At 38.3% G+C, this 22291-nt stretch overlaps 1 protein-coding gene across 2 annotated transcripts in view; it reads left to right on the top strand.

Annotated features, from left to right (window-relative positions):
• Positions 1-22291, top strand: part of IARS1 (isoleucyl-tRNA synthetase 1) — a 112523-nt gene that overhangs the window by 54373 nt on the left and 35859 nt on the right. For both annotated transcript variants that reach the window (XM_056338669.1, XM_056338670.1), the window contains exons 15-21: positions 1969-2095; positions 6999-7072; positions 7432-7626; positions 13256-13342; positions 14020-14103; positions 18077-18224; positions 20963-21083. In XM_056338669.1, the coding sequence (XP_056194644.1) occupies positions 1969-2095; positions 6999-7072; positions 7432-7626; positions 13256-13342; positions 14020-14103; positions 18077-18224; positions 20963-21083 (836 nt within the window). The remainder of the gene's footprint in view (positions 1-1968; positions 2096-6998; positions 7073-7431; positions 7627-13255; positions 13343-14019; positions 14104-18076; positions 18225-20962; positions 21084-22291) is intronic.

Genomic DNA, 22291 nt, shown 5'->3' with positions numbered 1-22291 from the left:
CCTCTAGCTATGTTAAGTGGGACTAATAATTTTAGCTAATCAGTGTCTAACAACTTCTGAAAAATGGAAACTAGTTTAGGAGTGATGTAAAGAGAAGTTTTCCACATTAGTGGATTGTTAGGCAAATGCTAATGCTCTTAGTACATTTTCCACTTGTGTTTGGAGAGAGGGTCTCTTAAGGTCACCACAAAAAGTTAATAGTAATGACTACCACTCTAAAACAAATGGCAAAAGCCTATGAGCATCTCTAAATTTCAAAGCAGGGATACAGATGTCATGTGAAACATTAGCCACTGAGTTTCTTTGATTTTTCTTTTATATTACATTTTTGTTTAAGGAATATTACAGAAGGTAACTTTGCAGCTGGAAGTAAATCTAGAAATAACTAGTGAAGCTGTGGAATTGTGTGCTGCCGCTTAGTGAGTCTTTTACCAGGAAGTTTTATCCACCTGAGACAACCTTGGCATCAAGAAGCCTTCAGATCTCCACATGCCATTGTCATGGGCAAAACTTCTAAAAGGCAGTAGCTTTTATTGTTATCAGTACATTTTTAAAGGATGCTCATGAATTTTATAGATGTCCCGTTGCTGGGCCAAGTCTTACCTTGGTGTGTCACGTGAATCCATTCTTTTACTTTTTCCTCTAAAAGATTCTTTCATTTATGTTACTCCTGGGGCTGATCTGTTTCTAAGAATCATTCTTCTTCAAAAAAAAAAAAAAAAAAAATTGACACAGGACTAAGAGCTTCAGAAAGAAAAGGTAGAAGAGACCATATGTGTTCTGTAGTTTGGTTGCTCCTCTTTTAGAAACTCTGGGTCTCTAAATCCAGCTCAAACATTGGGAAGGGCCCTTCTAGTTACACTAGAATTACAAACCTAGAAAAACTTGCCATGGGTCGCTCAGTAACTCAGTTCTATAGTTGCTTGTATTGTTAGCTGTTCATTCACAGCCTCTGTGATACTGTCTTGAGGTTATTCTTCCTGTGAGTTTCGAGGTTGGTCGTCTTAAATGCTCCTTTAACCATGGAATATATTGTTGACCTCAAAACCCATTGCTTTTTCTCATCTGCTATATAATAATTGTATAAACAGGTAATTATTTGTTTACATCGTAAGAGCAAATAGTTGGTTCTTAATCAAACAATCAGGCCATTTAGCATATCCAGGAAACTGGCTAGGCATCAGGTTCTGCTGTTAACCTTTCAGCTCCAAGACACTTTCATAGGACGAAAATTTGTCTATAACATCCCTTAGAGCCCATTAGTGCTCAAAATGAGGTTTTAGCAAGTATTGGTGTGCTTTTGTGTTTTGGGATGGGTGGACGTTTCGATTTTTAGTCGGAGAATTAAAAGTGGGGATGATAAATAGCATTAAAAAGTTTTTTTTTTTTTTGTAGGATGTATGAACCTGAGTGGTTTTTTTATTCTCAAAGTCTAAAAATAATGTACAGTTATGTGGATTGCCGTGCATAATGCAAGGCGCCTTTTGATGCTACTATGCCAGGCTTTTGAAACTTTATAGTTTCATTCAGCACCAAAATCAGTAACTGGTGGGTTGTTTTTTTTTCTGTATGCAAAACCAAGTAGTAGTGTTTTTATGCACCCTTGGTCATGATCTTCCAACGTTGGACTGTCCCGAGGATTTTTGGCCATTGTTTCATCCTTCATGAATCTATTGTAGGTTGCACAAGTTTTTACTAAATTATTTTAGAGTAAAATAAGCATGGCATTTTTCACTTCTATAGCTTACCTGACAGTCAGAGAAAGGCAGACAAAATGGCGTTACGTCTTTGTCAGCAAGTCTGTAGGCCTTGTGGTAGCCAGTGCTGTAATGTGATTGTGTTCCAACTGGTGCAGGATGCTTAAATCAACTTTTTTTGGTGGATGAAATAAAAGAAAGCTAGTAAGGACGGTTATATTTTAAGTGGAGTGTATTGATTAAGGAATGCTTTTTCTTGTGTTCGGAACAGGGTTCCAGATTTTGTGAGGGAGAAGCGTTTTGGAAACTGGCTTAAAGACGCACGAGATTGGGCTATATCGAGAAATCGGTACTGGGGAACACCCATCCCTTTGTGGGTCAGTGACGATTTTGAAGAGGTAAGAAAACAAAAGTTTCCAGTTGGAAGAAAAGCCTGTCTATATATGTTGGGTTTTTATTTTGATACTGCTATATCTTTTGGCTTTTGCAGTCTTAAGTTCTATTAGTATGTCTTAAAAGTATATGTATATCTATAATAGGTGATTGTATATGCATTTGTGTACATGCATTTGTGTACCTACAAGTTTTCTTTGCTTTTGCTTGTAAAGTGCAAGCAAATTTTCTTAGTTTTTATATTAGAATTTATCTTATCTTTTCTGGAAGAATTTGCAGTGATGGTAAATCTAATGGAAATAACAAATGCACTGAGAAAATGGCAAGGAAGATATTTTTTTACTCAGTCCTTTCAGCCTGCTTTTGAAGTTCTGATGGTCTGTTGCTTCAAGCCAAATGAATTGTTGAAGGCATAAAAGCAAGTCCTCTACAGCAGAACAGGGAAAATGCGCAGTGCTACAAATGTGAATGTAACAGGCTGTAGAAATGTGAATCTAGTGGAATGATGAAAGTTTATAATGGGAATGCTGGAAGTGAGGTTTTTTTTGAAGTTGGAAGGTACCCTGCAGTTGATAGCGTAAAGCTAACTGCACATGGGAATACTTTACGCAGTTTTGGTGACTGTTTTTTTGAAGTGTAAAACCAGCAAGTTTTAAAACTGTTTCTGAAGATAAAATGTTTTGGGGTTTTTGGTGTTTTGTTTTGGTGTTTTGGGTCTTTTTGTTTGCTTGGGTTCTTTGGTATGTGGGTTAGTTCCATTAGACAGGTATGATAAGTCTTCCTCATGCTGGAAATAGGAAATGGTAATAAATGTTGGGATGGCCATGGAAGGTAAATAGTTGATGGCAGCATCCCAAGCCTTTATTTTTATTTCCCTTGATTTGAAAAAGCTTTACTTTTTGTTTTAGACATGGAAGACCTCAACTAGGAAAATGTGTGCTAGGAAAATATTTTATTGCCTTAAACTGCACTGTTGCTTAGATGTGCACCATAAAGCTTTTTTAATTTCCTCTTCACTGGAAATCTTGCTGATAGGCAGGGATATATTGGGTGTGTGGAGGAGATTCTTCTTGCAATTACGATTTAAGTATCTAAGAAAGCCTTGACATTTAAATTCTATTTATGCCATGAAAGTGTTTGTAAATTACTGCAAACCAAGTGCTTCTGTCTCTCATATAACAGGTAGTTTAGTTTGAAGACTGACAGTTTATACCTAAAAATTTCAAATAAATGTGTTAAGTCCCTTGTTAGGTTTTTTTAGATAAAGCAAAGGCTTTCAGTTTATGCTAAAGTATTTCAAGACTTCATTCTACAGCTGAAAAAGATTGTGTAAAGGTTGCATTACTCCCACTCCCTGCCTCAAATAATATTTCATTTTCTGTCCAGTCTCCCCATGTCTGTATTCCTGTGTGTACAGATTGTTTTCATTTTTTAGGTTTGATTTGTTTGTTTTTAATAACAGTATGATGTCTAGCTTGGAAGAATGACCTTTCCTTTGAAATTAGCAGCAAATATTCCTCAGGGCTCTGTTTTCTGAATAATGATAGAAATACCCAGATCTATTATTTTTATCCGTAGCTGTTATACGTTTCTGTTTACTCTAGAGTCTGAATGTCACGCTTCAGTAGTCAAGTTCGGCTTCTAGACCATGCTAGATTTCAAGCCAGGGTTTTTTTTAACATTCGCTCTTTTTTTACGCATTTGGGATATAGCTTGAAAACTAAATACCACTGGAACTGATGCAGGACTTAAGGCCTAAGTGACATCTACTCTAATATAGAAGTAACATTCACTTGGAATTTCCTGACTTCAGCTTTACTGCACCATAGTGCTGCGTGAAATTGCAGAGCCTTCTCTTCATGTCTTGCTCTCAAAAGAACACTTTGTCACATGCAATTATGCTGTGCATATTAAATCCTGGAGAAGTAGTAACACTTTCTTATTTAATATACAGTAAGGTGAATTAATTGGTATTAAAGTGAATTTTATTACAAATCAGTATCTGGTTTCCCACAGTTTTATTTTAGCTTTTATTTAGTTTTATTTTAGCATAATTATCAGGTAGAAATGCATAATAGAAGTTACATTTTGAAAATTGTATTTATTACCACATTCTTGCTGACAGTTTATCATTTTAAGCTCTCAAATCTCAGTTATTTCCTCAGTGGAGGAACACATCTCATTTGGATTAGATAATAAAATTTTTTAATATAGCACCCAAGTTGATAAAGCAGACATAGGCTAATTTTATAGGACTTGCATACAAATTATAATATTAAATATTCAGTCATGTTACAGAAATTCTCTGATTGTTTCATTGCTTGTCGCTCACATAAACTGTTAACCCTCCACTAGTTCTGGTGCACTTTGTCTTGCATAACAGATTTGGAATGAGAGGACTCGGGCTGTGCTCTCCTGAAGGGTGAGGGGGCGTCGTTAGCTCTGTTCTGGGCTGCTTGGGGGCTGCATTAAGAGTGTCACTTCTAGCTGACCTTAGCAGTCATTTCTATGACTGATTACTATGCTGAAGATGCTTTCTGAAGAACCCAGAATGTCTTGCTGTTATACTCATGAGCTACGTAGACTTGTGTCTTTGTATGAATACTCCTTATTCTTCAATTATAGGTACTTAACAGAGCTGAAATGACAAACCAGTAAAAGCAAATATTTTTATTTAATAGGGACTGCAGAACTGTGTCACAGCAACATTAATGTCCATGAATGCTGCCGGATGGCTTTATTCTTCCTATCTACATGGATAATCCTCGATATATAATGCTAATGTTCATTTCGTTAGAAGTATTTAACCTTGACCTCTGATTTCACATGAGGTGTCTGTGATGCTCAAGCAGGGTTGAACAGCCCCCAGTCACAGCCTAGTTATTTCAGTCTCTTCTGTCTGCTATTAAATGTTGATGTAGCTGGTTTTGTAGTTGATGTGGATGAAAAATAAAATGGAGGAGGAACTGGTAGGGAGAGGGGCCAGGCTACTAAAGTAGACACTGCTGTTGAAGAAATATCCAAAGCAACACCTTAAATTTGAGAGCATAAACCAGTTTGCTCCTTGCAGAAACGACTGGGTTAGATTTGATTAGCATCTATTATCTGTATTGTTCTCTTTCCTTCCAAGTATCTAATGACTTACACTTGGGACAGAGTAGCTCTCATCCTTCTGACTTGGACAGTCACTCGTGTTCAGGGTGGTGATATCTGCCTTCCTCTGGTGGTGGCTGGATTTTTCATGTGGATTTGGGGTTATTTCTTCTGTGACCATGTTCTGCTGCGTGCAGTTCTGCAGATGCATCCAATATTCAGTTTTGCTTAAGTATTGAAATGCTTGGTTCAGAAAGCAACAATTAATGGGCAGCTTTTAACCCAGAGCATAGAGTGAAAGTATGTTCAAATATTAAGGTTAGTGGAGATGAAGTAATCAGTGTATCCAAGGGTATTTTTTACCCTTGCTGCTATTAAAACCTTCTCTTCTGCCAGCAGTGCTGAACTAAGCACCTGCTGCTGCTTGCTTGAGCTTGTACGATTGCTTATGGGGCCACACTGTGAATGAGGAACAGATCTGGGTTAAAAATAGTTTGCTGGTAAAGGCCCATTTTTAACTGGGATCAATCCCCTGGTGTGGTTTGCTATGCAAACTGCAGGCTGTTGTACTGGAGTATTGTAATAATTGTAACGCTTTGCTTCCTATAGAAAACATAAGACAGGTAAGTAATGAAAAAATTAGATTTCAAAAGTACTTTAAGAAGAAAAGATAGTGATTAGTAATGCACATCTGCAGTTGAATTAGGCTAGGAAAATCATGGCTTAAAACCCAGATCAGACTAACTTTCTATTTTCAGTGTAATTCATGACAGTTTTTTGGAATTAAATACACCAAAAACCTTTTTGTTAGTCACAATTTCTGTGTGTATACATATGCATATCTTTAAGACTAACTATAGAAATTGGGCAGTACTCTGACTTACTGTGTCCTAAGAGCAACTTCAGAAGTTCTGTTATGTGAAAAACATCTAGCCTACTTACAGCTTCTTTATGTTGATACATTTGACTCCTTCCCTGTCAGATCTGTGAAAAAACAGTTTTCTCCATGGCAATTCTGAAGTGGACTGATAGCATGTGGGACTGGATCTCCAAAATCCAGAGCTGTACTGCAGCTGGTAGCTTGTGAATCCTGCCAGTTGAGAGAGGACACTGGGCTCTGGGAGGGTTAAACTTGATTACAATGTAAAGCAAAGAAAGCATTGCTTTTCTCTTTCTCTCCTACATACAGTTTTTCAGAATAATTTTTCATCAACATTTCATGACGTTGATGCAAGTCTGTTCCGGAAGCTTTTTGCTTTTCTTTGATAAGTGTGTTGACACAAAACCAAGAAAATCTGTACCTTTCTTAATAGCCCCTTTGTTAGCTGTGATGCCTTTTTTCATTTCAAATACGATGCCATTCATACAAACAGTTTAGTGTACCTGGGATGGAACACTTACACTCGGTTACGAGCAATTTAGCTGCTTACCTTAACTACAGAAGAGGAACCTGGGTTCTGAAACTCCTATTTGTGCAAAAGTCAGGATCACTGAATTTTCAGCAGCGATTTTGTTGTGGGTTGTTAAGGTTTTGTTTTTTCTTTTTCAAACAACATAACACCACCTTTTTTGATACCTGACGACATGCTTGTTCTTCAGAGTCTCCTCTGATATATTCTGATACGGATTGTGTTAAATCAGGGCAGTGGTCTCACATAACTTACTGCTTTTTGTACAAAATTTTTGTTAGCTTTTCAGTTATATCAGCTATTTTAGAAGATACTGACTGACCTACGAGTCTCCTGTTTAATGTTAAAAACCAAAAAAGCTACTGTGTGCAAATAATTGACTAAATTTCTTGATTGTCTCTTACAGGTAGTTTGTATTGGTTCAATGGCAGAATTGGAAGAGCTGTCTGGAGTGAAAGTCACGGATCTCCATCGAGAAAGGTCAGTCACAGAGGCTGTGAACTAGTTATTAAAAATAGTTGAACAGACATAAAAATACTGGTTTTCTTTGCCTTAACCCCAGGAAACAGATTTAGGGAAAATAGAAAAGTGGTAGGAAGTTTTGTAGTTAACTTGTATAGGTTTTCCTTTCTGCTGTCTTGGAAGCTGTTAATGCAAAAAAAATATATTTCTAAAATAGTTTTAAATCGTAAAAATTATCAAAGGAAATGCTGACTTTTGTGAAGAATCATTAAAATTAAACCCAAAGCTCCTGTCATACCTAATGTCTAGCTTAAAGTTAACGTTTTGGGCTGAATCTTCTTTTTGTTTAGAATTTGTCTATCTTTCTTTTCCCATAGTATTGATCACTTAACTATCCCTTCACGTTGTGGCAAGGGCTTACTGCACCGAGTCCCTGAAGTTTTTGATTGCTGGTTTGAGAGTGGAAGCATGCCTTATGCACAAGTCCATTATCCATTTGAAAACAAGAAAGAACTCGAAGATGCTTTCCCTGCTGACTTCATTGCTGAAGGCATTGACCAAACCAGAGGATGGTAATTTTCTGCTGCTTTTTATGTGATGATATTGCCTCGCATCTATTGCCATGCTGTTAGATCTGGATGATCCTTGAATGTTGTATAGATAAGTGTATGATTTCTTTTTTACAGTAAAATTCAAGGTATTCTAAAGCCTGGTGACAAAAATGTTTCAGAAAGACAGCATGTTAGCGAGCAGTCGTCTTGGCTCTTGTGGAAAATATCGTTGGGTAAGAGGGCAGATCTTTGGCCTGGTAAGGAAGAATGTCAGTAGCTGAACTACCATAGAACATGAGTTATCTACTAGAAACAGCAGCAATTGAGTCAGTTGAAATGGAAGCCAGTGTTTTGAGGATTTCAGACCAATGTGTAGGCTAGTAATTTTTGCCCCCTAGATTAAATTGAATTTTGGGTTTTTATGAGTAGGGAGAAAACAAGTCAAACATTATGTTGTGAATACTTTATAGTTTACAAAAATCAAATTTCCTAACTGTAAACTTAATCTGCTTAGTTTATTCCTCTCTGGATAAATGGTTTTCAATCATTGATGAAAATTGTTCTCTGATCTCAGATTTTCTGAGTAATGTTCTCATACATATATGCATACATACATACAGTTTTAGTTTTGGCATTTTTAAGTGTTTATTCTATTTTTGAAGTTCGAGGTTGGCTGTGAAAACTGACAGGTTTTTAAGAGGAATTTTTGTGTTTTCTAGATTAGTGCATTTGACTATGTACCAGTAGAACTCTTCCATCCAGTAACTTGAGGTATTGAACTAAATTCCTCTGGAGCACAGTTGGCACCTCCCTCCGCCGCCTCCTCTACTCCCCCAACAAACCAACCCACTGAAACAATGAAGTAAGAGGTGGGCTTTTGCACATTTGTGAAGTTGAGGGCGAGGTTTATACATACTCTCAAAGCCAGGAGGATTGAGTAAGGAAACATTTGGGGCATGATACTAAATGAGAATAAGATCCACGAATCTAGCAAAAGGTGTCTTTGCTTTGCAACCCCCTACATGTGGTGCAAAAAACCATCTAGGTTCTCAAAACAGAAGTTACATTTGCAAGTTTGGCAATTAGAGAGGGACCACCTAAGTCTTGCTTAGCGGGACATGGACTCCTCGTGGCATACAGAATACTTTTCAGAATATAGCTGCAACTTACCTAGTTAGTGCTATGCATGATGTTTGTAATGGGTCCTCAAAGCAGTACTTCACATAGGTCAGCATCAGGGCAACCTGATAAACCTGGTTAAAGTGGCCTTTTACATATATAGTGACCTATTTTTGTATTTATTTTTCCCAAAATAGGCCATCTGTTTGTGTTGATCTTTAACCTTGTGCTCTCTACAGTTGTGTATCACAGCTTATTAGTCCTGGTGCTTTTCAGTGTTAGTATACAGCTAAATGTTGTTGAGTAGCACGAAGCCCAGCAGTGGAGGGACGCGTTGATCTCATTTGCAGGTTGCTATTTTGGGCTTGCTGTGCTTCAGGCAGCGTTGGATCTGCTGTAGGCAGTGAACCCTGTGTTTCTTCATTTACTTGGTTTTCTTTACTGTTGCGTATAGCATGTGGATACTGTTAATTTGACAAATGCTGATTTAGGAAATATTAAATGGAATGTTATCTCCTTTATTATATTTAAATAATACCTGTTTCACTTTGAAGGAGTGTGATAGGTTTTGTTTATCTGGGAGAAAACCTGCTTACTCTGCAGTAGCTGTGCTTTGGGGACTGGAGGAGGTTAGTACAGTGTTAGAATGAAGAAGGAATGGAGAAAAATAGCTTGAAAAGTTGTAATACTAGTGATCACATGTATTAGTCTTTCTGCAGCATTGTTCATTATGCCTACAAAAAGAGAAATAAAGACTTAGCTTTCTCTCTTTCTTATTCTTTCTTTCTATCTGAAAAAAAATTGTGCAGTTTTTCTTGCTGATTTGTTTGTTTTTAGAAAATCGATAAATAAAAGAACATGATAAAGAAATATAAAATGTATGCAAAAGGCATGGTCAGAAACTGATTTTCTCCCTGTTACACCTTAAAAAGATAAAAGGGCATTTTTTGTAATTTAGGTGCCAAAAAATGCAAACAAAAAATTTTGACAACATGTAATCATTCTTACACTGTGCAGGGGAGCTATTGAATTGTAAAAGTTCGACAGAATTAAAAATGGCTTGAGGTTTTTATGTGGATACAAAAATTTATTCCTGGTGGTTACAATTCCAGTAAAAATATAGGAGGAGTGATCAATTTTAGGTTTCAGGGTTTAGCTATTTGAGATTGGGATGTCACAGTGGATTAGTGTGTGTCATATCCTTACTGCAGTTTTTTAGTGCTGCTCTCCTTTGAAGCATGTGTGGGAGACATGACAGATAAGTCTGATCTCATATGCATCCAATGAAGCTCTCTAATGCCATTAAAGAATGCATTTGTAATACACAAGTTGGCCTTTTTTCCTTAGTAAGCTGAACAGTTGAATTAGTGAAACAATTCAGAAGATTGGCCCTGGAAAAATAACAGCAGAAGTCCAAGCTGATGCTGATGGTGGCTGTGGTTGTAGACACACACCCGCTGTGCTTCATTTGGAGCCCACACGCTTGTGGTGCGTGCTGTAGGCGATGTGCAAATGGAGACTTTCATACCACACTCTGCAGCAGATTGCTTTTTGTTTTTAACATCAGCATAAGAGCTAATGTAAGCCTTCACGGTACCCAAATCTGTCTCTTCTGTTTGTGGGTGGAATATCAAAATGCTTGCCTCAGTCAGGCATGGGGAACAGGCTGCCCAGGGAAGAGGTTGAATCGCCATCCCTGGAGGTATTTAAAGGACATACACACATGGTGCTTAGGGACATGATTTAGTGGTGGACTTGGTGGTGTTAGGTTTATGGTTGGGCTCAATCTTAAAGATTTTTTCCAGCCTAAATGACTCTGTGGGTCTATGCTTATACCTTTCCCCCAGTGCTCGTGCCTGTTCATAAGCTGGTGCGTTGGTAGCAGCTAGTGTTCTGTGATATCCCAATGAGCATTTTTGCTTGGTGAAAGAAAGAAGGAATTAAGATGTGAGATGGTGGGGTTTTCTTGCTAAAAGGTAAAGCTGTCTCAGGTGGTTCTTTAGAAGGGTTCTCATTCTAAAACTGTTAGGCTTTTAGTTACCTTTTCCTAAGTCTTTGGAAAAAATGAGGATATTTTGAAGAGAATACACATGTATCTCTCTGCTAGTATGACAGTGCTATATCATAGGCCTAAGTGAACAACCAGGTGGTAAGTTCTGGAGTGTTAAGAGCATAGTACTAGAATTTTTTATTATTATTTTTTTTCAAGTGTTCTTTATAAAGTGTTAAGATTCCAAATGAAAATGTCTTTTTTGTCAGGTCAGAGACTGCAGCTGATGTGAAGTGTGGATTGGTAGGTGGTAGAATGCTCAGGAGGTGGAGGCCTGGTGGCTTCTGTTTGAACAGAGAAGAGGAGAAAGTCGAGGGAGACAAGGGGAAAATTGTGACCAAGGTGATGAGCTAGGAGAGTGATCATCTTAAAATTTCTGTATGGATATGGGAGTGAGCTGAATTATATTTGTTAAGGCCAGAGGAAAAAAAGCCTTAGAGTAGTTGGGTTGTAAGACACTCAGTCTGGACAGATTGGTAGGAAAGGCTCTGTCTCTGTCTATAGAGAGGTGCAACAAGATTCCTAGTCGTGGTCAGGATGTGGTGGCCTACAGGGAATTCATAGTTGAAGGTTTTTGGCATGAACCACAGGATTATGAATTTAGTCACAACTGTTGAAGAAAGCAGAAAACAGGGAATGCTTTCTTGCTTTGGGGGGAGTGGAAGAGGAGGGGAGAAGAACAAAGAAGTGGATTTCTGTCTCTGTGCTGTTAATGGCGTGTTTTACTATTTTTTTGGCTGGCAGCTATATATCTGCAAGGACAAAACTAGAAGCAGGCAGATTTGCAGTCTTATAACAGTCTCCAACTAAGGCACCTCATCGCTGAGGCTGGTTGGGTTTGGCAACACAACATAAAATTTGTGAAAAGTTCTTGGATGTATTTTTTTCAGGTCCCATAGGAAAACTGTACAGACAGACTAAGACAAACAGTATTGAAATGTCATCTTAGTTGCTTCTGCTTTGTTCTTTTTAACTGCAAATTGACCTGCTCTAATATGAGAATTTGCAACCAGTTTGCAGGAAGTGATGGGGGTTTATCAATGAGGCACCTTCATACTAAATACTGAAGTACTGACATGTTTGTAATGAACTGGCAGTCTTGTGGGCTTGAGGTGCTGATCATCTGAGTAAACGCTCAGATGTTTGTGTTTAGGGGTTTTCTTTGTTGAGAATTAAGGTGGGGATTTTTAGTGTATGGGTGTGTGTGCAGGTGGAGGAGTGGCAGTGCAAAGTCATGAAATTACAATGCAATTTAATAGAGTAGTATCCTGCAGTGTAAATTAAGGTGATTTAGAGAGTTAAAAGCCTGAGAGATAAGCATCAGGGTTGTGATGTATACCACTTAATAAATGCTGTAATGCGCACAGTAACCTTCACAGAGCCCTGGACCCTCAACTGTCAGAATAATGCTTTTGCAATTATGGACAGCTTTTTGATAAAAACTACTTTGGAATATATAGATGGACTTATTTTTCCCTGCTAAAAGTGTTTCTTGACTAAATCTTCATGCAAATGCATAGTTCTAGGCATAACCTCCTGTGCCTTATTCCAAATGAATTAGCTTTTTTATAATCATCTGCTGTTCTAAGGTTGCTAAGCAATCATTGGTGTGATACTCATTTTTAACCAGGAAGGCTGTGGCCCACCCTCCAGTTATTTTCTTAAAAGTAGCTGCCAGCAGTGCAGTTACAGAAGCTCATTGATACCTCCTTTGGTGACGGTTCTAACTCCTGGGTTTGAAATTATTATTACACCATCTTGCACCTCCCCTTAATTTCTCAGATACAATCATATAGCAATATATTGAACAATAGGTGCCTGTACTTGCTCCAGCACTAATGTTTTAAGTGTCCTAGACAGTTTATAGAGTTATTGTAAACACATAAAACGGTGGGGGGAGACGGGGGACCCCCTACTACCCTTGGTTGTGGAGAACACAGACATTCTTGTATTTTCTAGTGACAGCTAATGTAACCAGCAAAGTTGGTTTGATGGGTAGGAAGCTCTGCTCACTTTTCCTACCTTGCTGTTACGCTCCCAGCAGTAACGGCTGTGTTGTCTGCTAGGCCGAAGAATACACACATTCACTCTTCCCCCCCTCCCCATCCTGTTTGCTGTGTTTGTTGCTGACTGATTCTCTGTTCAGAGATTTACAGGGAGCTTGTTCAGGGACAGAATTATCTGTTTTGTATTAAAGGGGAAACTGCTACAATTTTCTTCTTCATGTGCTTCCTAATGCTTACTGTTACAGTTTTTCAGCCTTCTTAGACTAGCAGGTCACAGCTGAGCAAACAGCACAATATGCTACAAAGAGTAAAAAGGTCTACTTAGAACGAGCTCTTCTCTGAGTCTGCCACGTGAATGTTCCACATACATATGCTACAGTAAAACAACAGAATGGAACTTCTTTTGCAATGAAAGACATGCAGACTTTAGCTTGGCGTATCCACAGTGTCATGCTTATGTTGTCTGTTGTTTCAGGTTCTACACTCTGTTGGTGCTGTCCACTGCTCTCTTTGGAAGGCCTCCTTTCAAGAATGTCATTGTGAATGGCCTTGTTCTTGCGAGGTTTGTATATCAGTCAGTTCTTTCCGGAACAGATTTTTAGTCAAAGAGCATTTTGGATAAGCCCCTGCGAGTTGTAAATTAAATCTGAAATGGACTTTGGAGCTGTTAAGACTTGCAAGGGGGATATTGGTGTTGCAGGAGGTAAGAGGCACCTGAGAGTGTGAGGTTTACACATCCCAGCTAGCAGTTGCACTAGGTTTTTTCCAGCTGGATTAGCTCTTCCTAGAGAGAGAGCAAATGAGTAACAAGACAGAATAGGAATTAAATTATACCTGTTATAGAGAGTAAAGGAGATTATAAATCTAGTTTCAGATGTAATTTTAATTAAGTTAATTATATGTTTCCCTGTATTTTCAAATAAAGCTTTTTCAGTGGGCTGGAGGGACTGATGCAAAACAAGTGTGTCTTCCCTCAGCTTTGGTAGGGAAGGACAGATTTCCTGCTTAGTTTCATAAAATGGGAGTCTCTTGCGTTGGGGTTTTGGGTTTTGGGCTTTTTCCAGTTGCTCTTGTGGGTTCAACAGTCATACTGAAATTATGTGCTAATATATAATTATGCCTATGCTACCAAGAAGATAATAGGACAAAAAAATTAAGCTGGATTTGAGGGGCCTTTTTTCTTTATCAGTGTATTACAAGAATTCTGGAAATTTCTGCCTGCTTTCTGGTATTTTCTAGTGATGGCCAAAAAATGAGCAAGAGGAAGAAGAACTATCCTGATCCAATGAGTATTGTAAATAGTTATGGAGCTGATGCACTAAGGTAGGATTTGTTTAATTAATGCGCAATCTGATATGTTAGCTTTCTGTTCATAGGAGACATTCACCAGGAGGCCTTCTTAGGGGTTTTTGACAATTAGCAGTAGGAAGAAAGATAATTTTAGAAACTTCTGGAGCACTATGGCAGCCAAATAACTGAAAGAATGGATGACTCAAAAGAACTGGCAATAGTTACAGTGTCTGGACTTTCTATACCCTTTGTCCTATCTCCCTTAAGGCTGGTAACGACCAAAGCTAACGTGCTGCTGGGAGGGAGGCCTTTGGTCAGAAATGCGTGGCCCATTTGTACAGAATGCTTCCCCTGGAGCCATCGCCGGCTGCTGGGGCAGCTAATCATCTGAGTTGAGCCAGCGAAAATATGAATAAAATCTTTGAGAACAGCGCTATTGATTTACTGTTAAATCATTTTAGGGAAGGATTAATGTATAATGCACAGAAATGTATGTTTGCTGCTCGTACTGTACATTTTCTAAAGAGAAAGCATTTCATTTTTGTTGATATAAGTATATAATATGTACCTGATAGCAGTGAAACCAGAAGAGCAGAAGTGGAGCAGCCTAATGTGTATATATAAATTGTTCTGGTCAAACACATTAAACGCAGTTCAAGTGTTTCATTAAAATCATACTAATGTATAAACGTAATTATGCAGTCACCTGGTACTTAGGCTAGATGTGCTAACAACATGCATGAAGTGTTACCTTGAGGTAAAGTTACAATAAAGACGTTTTAATAACTTCGGGAGTATACTACTTACAGGTTTCTCAAGAGCCCTGTAGTTCTTGGTATATATAAGAAAACTTACATCTTACACATTGAATTGTATGTTAAAACTATACATGGTAATGGTTGGGCTTTGGGAATGAAAGTTTGATGTACCATGTTTTTTTGTTTGAGAAAGGTGATTGTTGCTTGTTCTAGATAGTTTAAAAAAACAAACAAATGTGAAGTTCCTTTTTATTTCAAGCTTTAGCATTTAAAAGACCTAGTAAATTATCTTATATATGTTTACAGTGGAGAGTTGGGTGGATTTCTTAAATTTGATCAAGATTGTTCTTTGCAAATGGTCAACGTGTATTAGCAGAGTATCAGTGAATTGGTAGCTGGAACGATGTGAGTGAAGAGGGTTGGAGTTACTCTTATTAGAAATTTCTAAATTGCAGGTAATGGTTATGCTGGAAAAGATCTGCCTTTTTTTATAAAAAAAACCAAAAAATATCAAACACCAGAAGTTACACTTCCATTATGCATGTTTTTTTATATCTAAAACGCTAATTCATTTTTCTGCCTGTGTACTCATTCTTTAATGTCACATTTATTTATACATACACCCACACAGAGAGTAAACAGCATTGCAGACTAGGCTCATTTATGGAAGGAGCTCTGTGATTCACTTGTCTCTGCTTATTCACTGAAGCGCTTGATGTGTTCTGTTTATAGAAAAAGCTACAACTGAGGTTTTTTTTCCTTGGCACTGCTTCCCTGCAGAGTTACTTTAGCTTTTGCAGTACACATATATATATTTTTTTTTTAACTACAGCTTTGAAGTATTCTCAGCAGTAGCTTGATAAATAGATCAGCAGAAAATGCAGATAGAAGTTGTTTAAATGAACATGGAGTTGAATGGAAAGGGCAAACAGAAGTTTTAACAGCACAATAAATTTAACAACCCAACTTCAAACTTCATGAAATTTGAATCCTGTGTGAAATCTGTAAGAATGGTCAAAAACAGTTAAATAGTATTTGCAAGCCCTCTTGCTCTCATATATCCTGAGGTAAGTGTTGCTGTTAGAAGTGGATGTTACATTCTCCTCTCAATCTGTTCTTAAAATGAAGAAGAAATAACGGTGCCACAGACTACTGTTTTAGAGACATGAAAGGAAGGTTACTTCATTGTTTCTCCTACGTTGTTAGAAAACTTGATAATACTGGCTTGATTTGAGGACAGTTTTATTTTCTTCCCAGTGGCTAATATCGCTAGGTGTAACAATTGACAGAACTCTTGCTTCATTGGGTGTCTTATTTCTCTTTCCATATAATAGATGTAAGTATCTTTGCATTGGAATAATTCAGGAAACTACTGGTTTTTTTAATATTTACATATTGTAAGGCCGTGCAGGGCTGCTATGTTAAAAAAACCCCCAAAACTCAACAAAAAAACCCACCCAACAACAACAAACCCAAAATAAAACTGTAGCCTCGGAGAGCTACTTTTTTCTATAATATCTCATGCTAAGAGCTATTTTAGGAAGTTCTCTGGCAGTTTTGGAAGCAGGTGCTGCCGAGGTGTGTGCTGCGGGGCAGTGTAGCGGGTCCTTCCCTCACAGCCCTGGCTGGGTTGTGTTGCTGCCCCCTCAGGAGGAGAACTGGGGGCACTTGGAAGTAGTCGTTGTTCCAGGTGAGTCCCAAACTGGTAAAAGGCCTGGAGTAGCTGGTGTCCCCTGGGGCCAGACCTGCTCTCGTATTCAGAGCAAAGTTTTGTTTGACTTCTGAAATAAATAATGAGTAATAAGCACATAAGTAATCATAATGGTAGTTTTGGTTTCAATACGTACTTAGAAATTTTGGTTTCATGTAAGGACTTAGTAGTTCAGTATTAACGCTTAATTGTTCTGTACTTTCATGAATTTTAATTTAAATTCAGATAGGTTTAACTTTTTTTCAATACAGTACTGAAAATACCCATTTCTCTGCTGCATTATTGTCCATTTACTTTGGCAGATCTATTTTTTTGTGTATTCATTTTTATGTAAGAAACCTTCTCCTGAAGAATTTAGGATCTGGTATTCTTCAATGTGCTGTGTCAAACCCCATTAAGATTTTAAAGCCTCCTAAAGGAAGTGCCTGTAATGATATCTTAGTTTAGAATCACAATTTAAGAAGTTGATAAAATGTGAGAAAATGAGTTAATAAATTTCTATTGAGAAATGCCACAATATTTTTAAAAAAATACTTAGATTGGTTTTCATATTTGGAAAAGTAAAAAAGGTGTATCTAAATCAAGTTTGTATTATTTTTTTTTATATCCGCAAAAGACCTGGTTTCTTTTTGCGTTAACTTCATAGATACCAGTTTGTCTCCATGCACAGAATATTTGTTTAGGGAAGAAGATGGGATAAAGTATAAAGATGATTTTTTTGCAAACTCCCGGCTGGTGAGGAAGCTGGGGGACACGTCTGTGTCTCTCTGAAATGAGGAACAGTTAGCTTGAGAAAGAGTGACCTGAGGACGATGTCCCTAGGCAGGGTGGATTCTCTGTGTAGGTGAACCCCCTTGGCTGAGGTGGGCACGGTTCTGTGAGGGGCTGCTTCTGACAGAGGAGTCCGCATCACCTGAATCCTCAGCTTCACTCCTTCAGAGCTGTTTCTGGAGCCAAGGCACATTTGTGTTGGTGGGAGGTATAGCCTTTGTCCTCTTCTGGGGGTGTTTTTCTTGAAAATGTTAATTTCTGCTGTTTTACTTCGGTTTGCCTATTTTGCCTTGCTCCTTAGCCCCATGTTTGTGATGGACCCAAAGCTTTTTATAATTGAGGAAGTTAACTAGACTGAGTAGAAGAGTACTGTGTCATTGTCAAGAAATTAAAAATATTGCCGAAACAATAGGTGCCATTCTAAAGATGAGCACTAATTCCATGCCTCCACTGCTTGTTTTATACTGCAATAGCATCTCGGCATGTGTTATCACTTCAGTTAATTTCTAGAGTAAAAAAGAAAATTTCTCTTCAAATTCCCTGTGCAGTATCCTAAAAATAATCGTGTAGCACTAGGAAGTAAATTGTTGTATGTTCAACACGTTATGTGCTTACAATACTGTCTTCCTTCGTCATTGGTGTGCAACTGCTCCCTTGGCTATCTTTCTCCTGCTGTGCAGCTCTCTAGGGTTTACTGTACGTTTAAGTGCGTTTCTACCAGCATATGTAGTTTTAAGCTTTGAACTATGGTGTTCTTATTTTGCAGGTTATACCTGATCAATTCCCCTGTGGTAAGAGCAGAAAATCTGAGATTTAAGGAGGAAGGAGTAAGGGATATACTGAAGGATGTCTTCCTGCCCTGGTACAATGCATATCGCTTTCTTGTTCAGAACATTCAGATCCTGCAACATAAGGTACAGATCTCTCGAGCATGGAAGAGCAAAATGCAAGGGGCTTTGTGCTTTTTCCACTGGTGGAGTGAATTAGCATCGCAGAGAAACTTAGACTGTGACTCTGGAGGTCATCTCATCTTTACCTCCTTGCTCAAAGCAAGGCTGACTTCAGAGTTAGATCAGGTTGTATATACTTGCTGTTCATTTCAGTGTTGTTTGCTGTTAGTACCCTGTTTTACAAAGCTATAATCACCCTGCATCTTTTTCTTCTTGACCAAGCTTATATAGACAGGAGGAGTGGAAGGTGGAGGACTGTCGAGACATAACGGCTATCATTTCTTGGATTAGGGTGCTCTTGATTCCCTTTATTTCAAATAAATGTGATGCTATTGCATTCATACTCTTGAAATTAGAGAACAAGATAGGGACTTAATTTGTGGGGTTAATAAATGCTAAGAAATTCTCTGCTGCTAGTCACCTTGCTGGGAACACCAGTTATAAGCCACATACCACATGTGCTTGAGGGAATCCTTCTGAAGTGGCCGTACTAAGCCTAGGTGGTTTCCTAGTAATTGCCTTATCAGTGTTTGTGTAGTAGCTTGGAGGCAGTAGGTGTCACTCATACTGCTTTGAGTGCTGCTTTTTTTTTTTTTGGGGTTGTTTCTGTTACCTCGTGTCATGTAGCCAGGCATGGCTACATCACAGGAAGGATGCTGTCGGAGAATAGCATCTGGACAGCAAGTTTCTCTGCAGCAAGAACTTTGCTTAATAGCATACAGATTTAACACAAATAGAACTGCAAATAAGTAAAGACAGTTATTTTCAGTAGCAGCTGCTGTGACAATTTCTTGAGCTAACTCATTTACTGAAACTTTAATTATGAACCTGCATAGAAATGTTTAACTTGGGAATACTCAATACTGAATACATTAGCCACAGCATGAAGATTGCCTTCTGTAACATGACAGTTCATTTTTTTAAAAAGTTAAATTTAAATACAACTTTTCTTTTTTAAAAAGAAAGGAATGGAAAGGTAAATCATCATGAAAGCAATAATGCTTTAGACTTGTAGATTACATTTGAAGCCTGCTAAAAAATGCTGCGTGAGTGACATGAGTTTCTACACTTCCAGAATAAAAGCAAGATTAAAATTTCTTATGGTAATTTTTTTTATTTAAATTAAAGATTTTATGTGTATATCATATAGTTTCTGTTGAAACCAGTTTTAATCTTTCAGCTGAGATTAATGCTAGAAGTTTGCCACTTGTTAGTGCAAAGTTTTATGGGAGAGTGGGAGCTAAGCAAAAAAAGGTCAAACCTTGTACTACACATGAAACTACAGTAGCAGCTTAAATTGCAGTGAAGAGCTGTCATTTGAAGCAATAAAGGAAGCTGACTTCAGTAAATAATGCAGTAAATAGGTGACTTAAATGGGTTTATGTTTTTACAACAACCCCTTTTGGGAAGAAAGTCTAGTAACTTCCTAGATCCTAATATTTAGCAGATACTTTCTTAGGATCCCTAGACAGCATTCATCAGACAGACTTTAACGCATTGCCCCAGAAATATACTTGTTTTTCCTGTTTGACCTTTGAATTATCTAAAGTGTGCTTTGCAGCTTTTTGCTGTAATCCCATTAGATCTTGCAAGGTCAGCCAAACTGGAGATGGAAGATCCCAGTGGAAAATCCCAGTGCTTAAGCAGATAGTTTTAGTAATTCAGCAGATGTAATTTTTCTTCGTAGAGATAGTGAAACCTTTCCTATGCATCATACTAGGCAAAAGAATGTGCTATTAGAGGAGATGGTGCTTAAATTAGATTTCATGCACGGGTTTAAACAACTTCATTGTATTCTGCCTCCTGCAAGAGAGGAACTACAGTCCCAGTGTCCTGGATGCAGTCTTAACAATTTTATGCTTACTGTAATTACCACAGTAATTGTAGTTGGTTAAATGATTGCTGACCTCACACTGGGATTGCTGCACTTCTGCATGAGCAGATGCATTTCTTGCCTGAAAATCTTCTCCTTTTGTACTGTGTAAGTGGATGCATAATTTCTGGGTTGAATAACGCAAACAGATTTTTTTCATCTAGATCCCAAGGGAACGGAAGGTCCAAAGACTCTTAAAACCAGATGTTAAATATAGTTTGTAAATCTGGGAAAAAACCCCAACCAACCAAAACCAAGCCCCTGTTTTCTGTCAGTCCTAAAAATGCTCACATGGAAGAGAGTCAGACTGTAGGCACCAACAAGGGTGTCCACCTCTTTTTTTTTTTTTTTTTTTTTTTTTCCCCAGGTTATCATGTTCTTCTCTGTTCCAATCTGTTGAAATTGTCACATGCTCTTAAAAAGCAATTACATTGTTTATTTGCCCTTACCCCAAATCGAGTTCGTCATCATAGATGAAAGTTATGCAAATTCCAGAGTCCTCCCCTGTGTCTGGACGTTCTGGCGTACGCTGCAGCAGGGGCAGAGCGGCTGCGTGCCATCGCGTGCAGTGCTGCCTTTTGCCTGGGTGAAGAGCTGGCCTCCTTTGTAGCTGAAGGTGTGATGTGGTGAGATAGCAGCAGTGGGAGCCAGGTTTTCCTCAGCTACTCCTCTTACATGTGTCTGGAATTTAATGTTCTTTCTTAGGAAACCAGCATAACCCAGTGACGGTGGCGCATTATTGGTGGCTGACAGGTGCTTCGATACAGAGGTTTGAATGTATACCCCTTATGACTTGAAAATGTGTTTTGTGTTTTTATGTTAACGGTAGGATGAGGGAAGAGAATTCCTCTACAATGAGAACACAGTTAAGGAGAGCAATAACATCATGGATAAATGGATTCTTTCTTTCACCCAGTCGCTCATTCAGTTCTTCAAAGCTGAAATGGCAGGTATGCATGTGGCGGGGCGGGGGTTTAACCTCAGATTAGAGAGCTAGCCACTTCATCCAGAGATTCCCAGATTCCACATGAGACTTGCAGTTCAGATAAAAGGAAGGAAATCTTTAACCAGCTACCATCATACATGGAATGCTGCTTTCATGGGTGTTAATACAGACTTTGCTGTGCTTGTTCATGAGATTTCAAAACCTGATAAGGCTGCTCTTGTCACGGCTAATGCTATGAGCTCAGTGATACAGCCTGTTGCTGTAATAACATCTTCTGCACTGCTTGGAGTGATTAATAATACTGTAGTAATAACTAAAGGACAGCAGTGAAAAGGAAGGCAAATATAATTTGGGGAAGCTCTAGAAAAAGGGTAAAATGGACGCTACTCAAGTTAGCTAAATAAAATAATTTTGAGAGGTATGTGAGCACGAGAGATACGTTTTCCCCTGCATAGTTCCATGTAGAGGGTTTCTCTAATCACGTTGGGAGTGTGCGCAGAGGGATGGCATAAGATTAGGATATTGCGTAGCTGTAAGAAGACCCTCTCCTTGTTTTTCTTCCTGCATGTTGTCTTTTTTTATTATCCCATGCCATCCCATGTTATAATAAGACATTATCAGTTGTAAGGAGAAAGTGCCGCCAGTGTCCTCGGAAGTAGTTGGTCTGATCCAGTAAGCTTGCAAACTTGCAGGTAAAGTCACAACAGGATTTGAAGAGGTTTTGGTGCCTTTTAGTATCTAGGTTTCTAGTACCCTTAAAAAAGGTGGCTTTTGCCACTGTAGTTCTTGTTTATGAATAAACAAAGAACTCCCCATGTGCCTGTGATCTGAAGTTACCCTTGGAGGAATTTTTAGAAGCCATCTGCAAATGCACTTGGGCCTAGGGAAGGAAGGTATTTGTGGGGTAATAGGTAATGAAGAAACAGCTAAATGCCAGATCTGAGTTTGAGGACACAGGACAGTCCTCCCCTGCTTCAGTCATCTCTTATATTCCCCTCTCTTAGACTGGCGTGATGTTCACTCTCGCCAAGGCCAGTTAGATGAATTTATCTTGCTACAGTAGATAAAGCAGTAATTTTGGTAATAACAAAATTCAGGTGAGGTCATCTAAGAACATTTCATTAAAGGAAGAAAGAATCCTCAAGCTACCAAAACTGGGAGTATGACAAAAGCTGTCTGTTCACACAAATGTGGCTTCTTCATAGAAGCTTT

The sequence above is a fragment of the Falco biarmicus genome, chromosome 4, assembly GCF_023638135.1.
Source record: "Falco biarmicus isolate bFalBia1 chromosome 4, bFalBia1.pri, whole genome shotgun sequence".
Lineage (NCBI taxonomy): Eukaryota > Metazoa > Chordata > Aves > Falconiformes > Falconidae > Falco > Falco biarmicus.
This window is presented reverse-complemented; position numbering and strand designations above follow the sequence as displayed.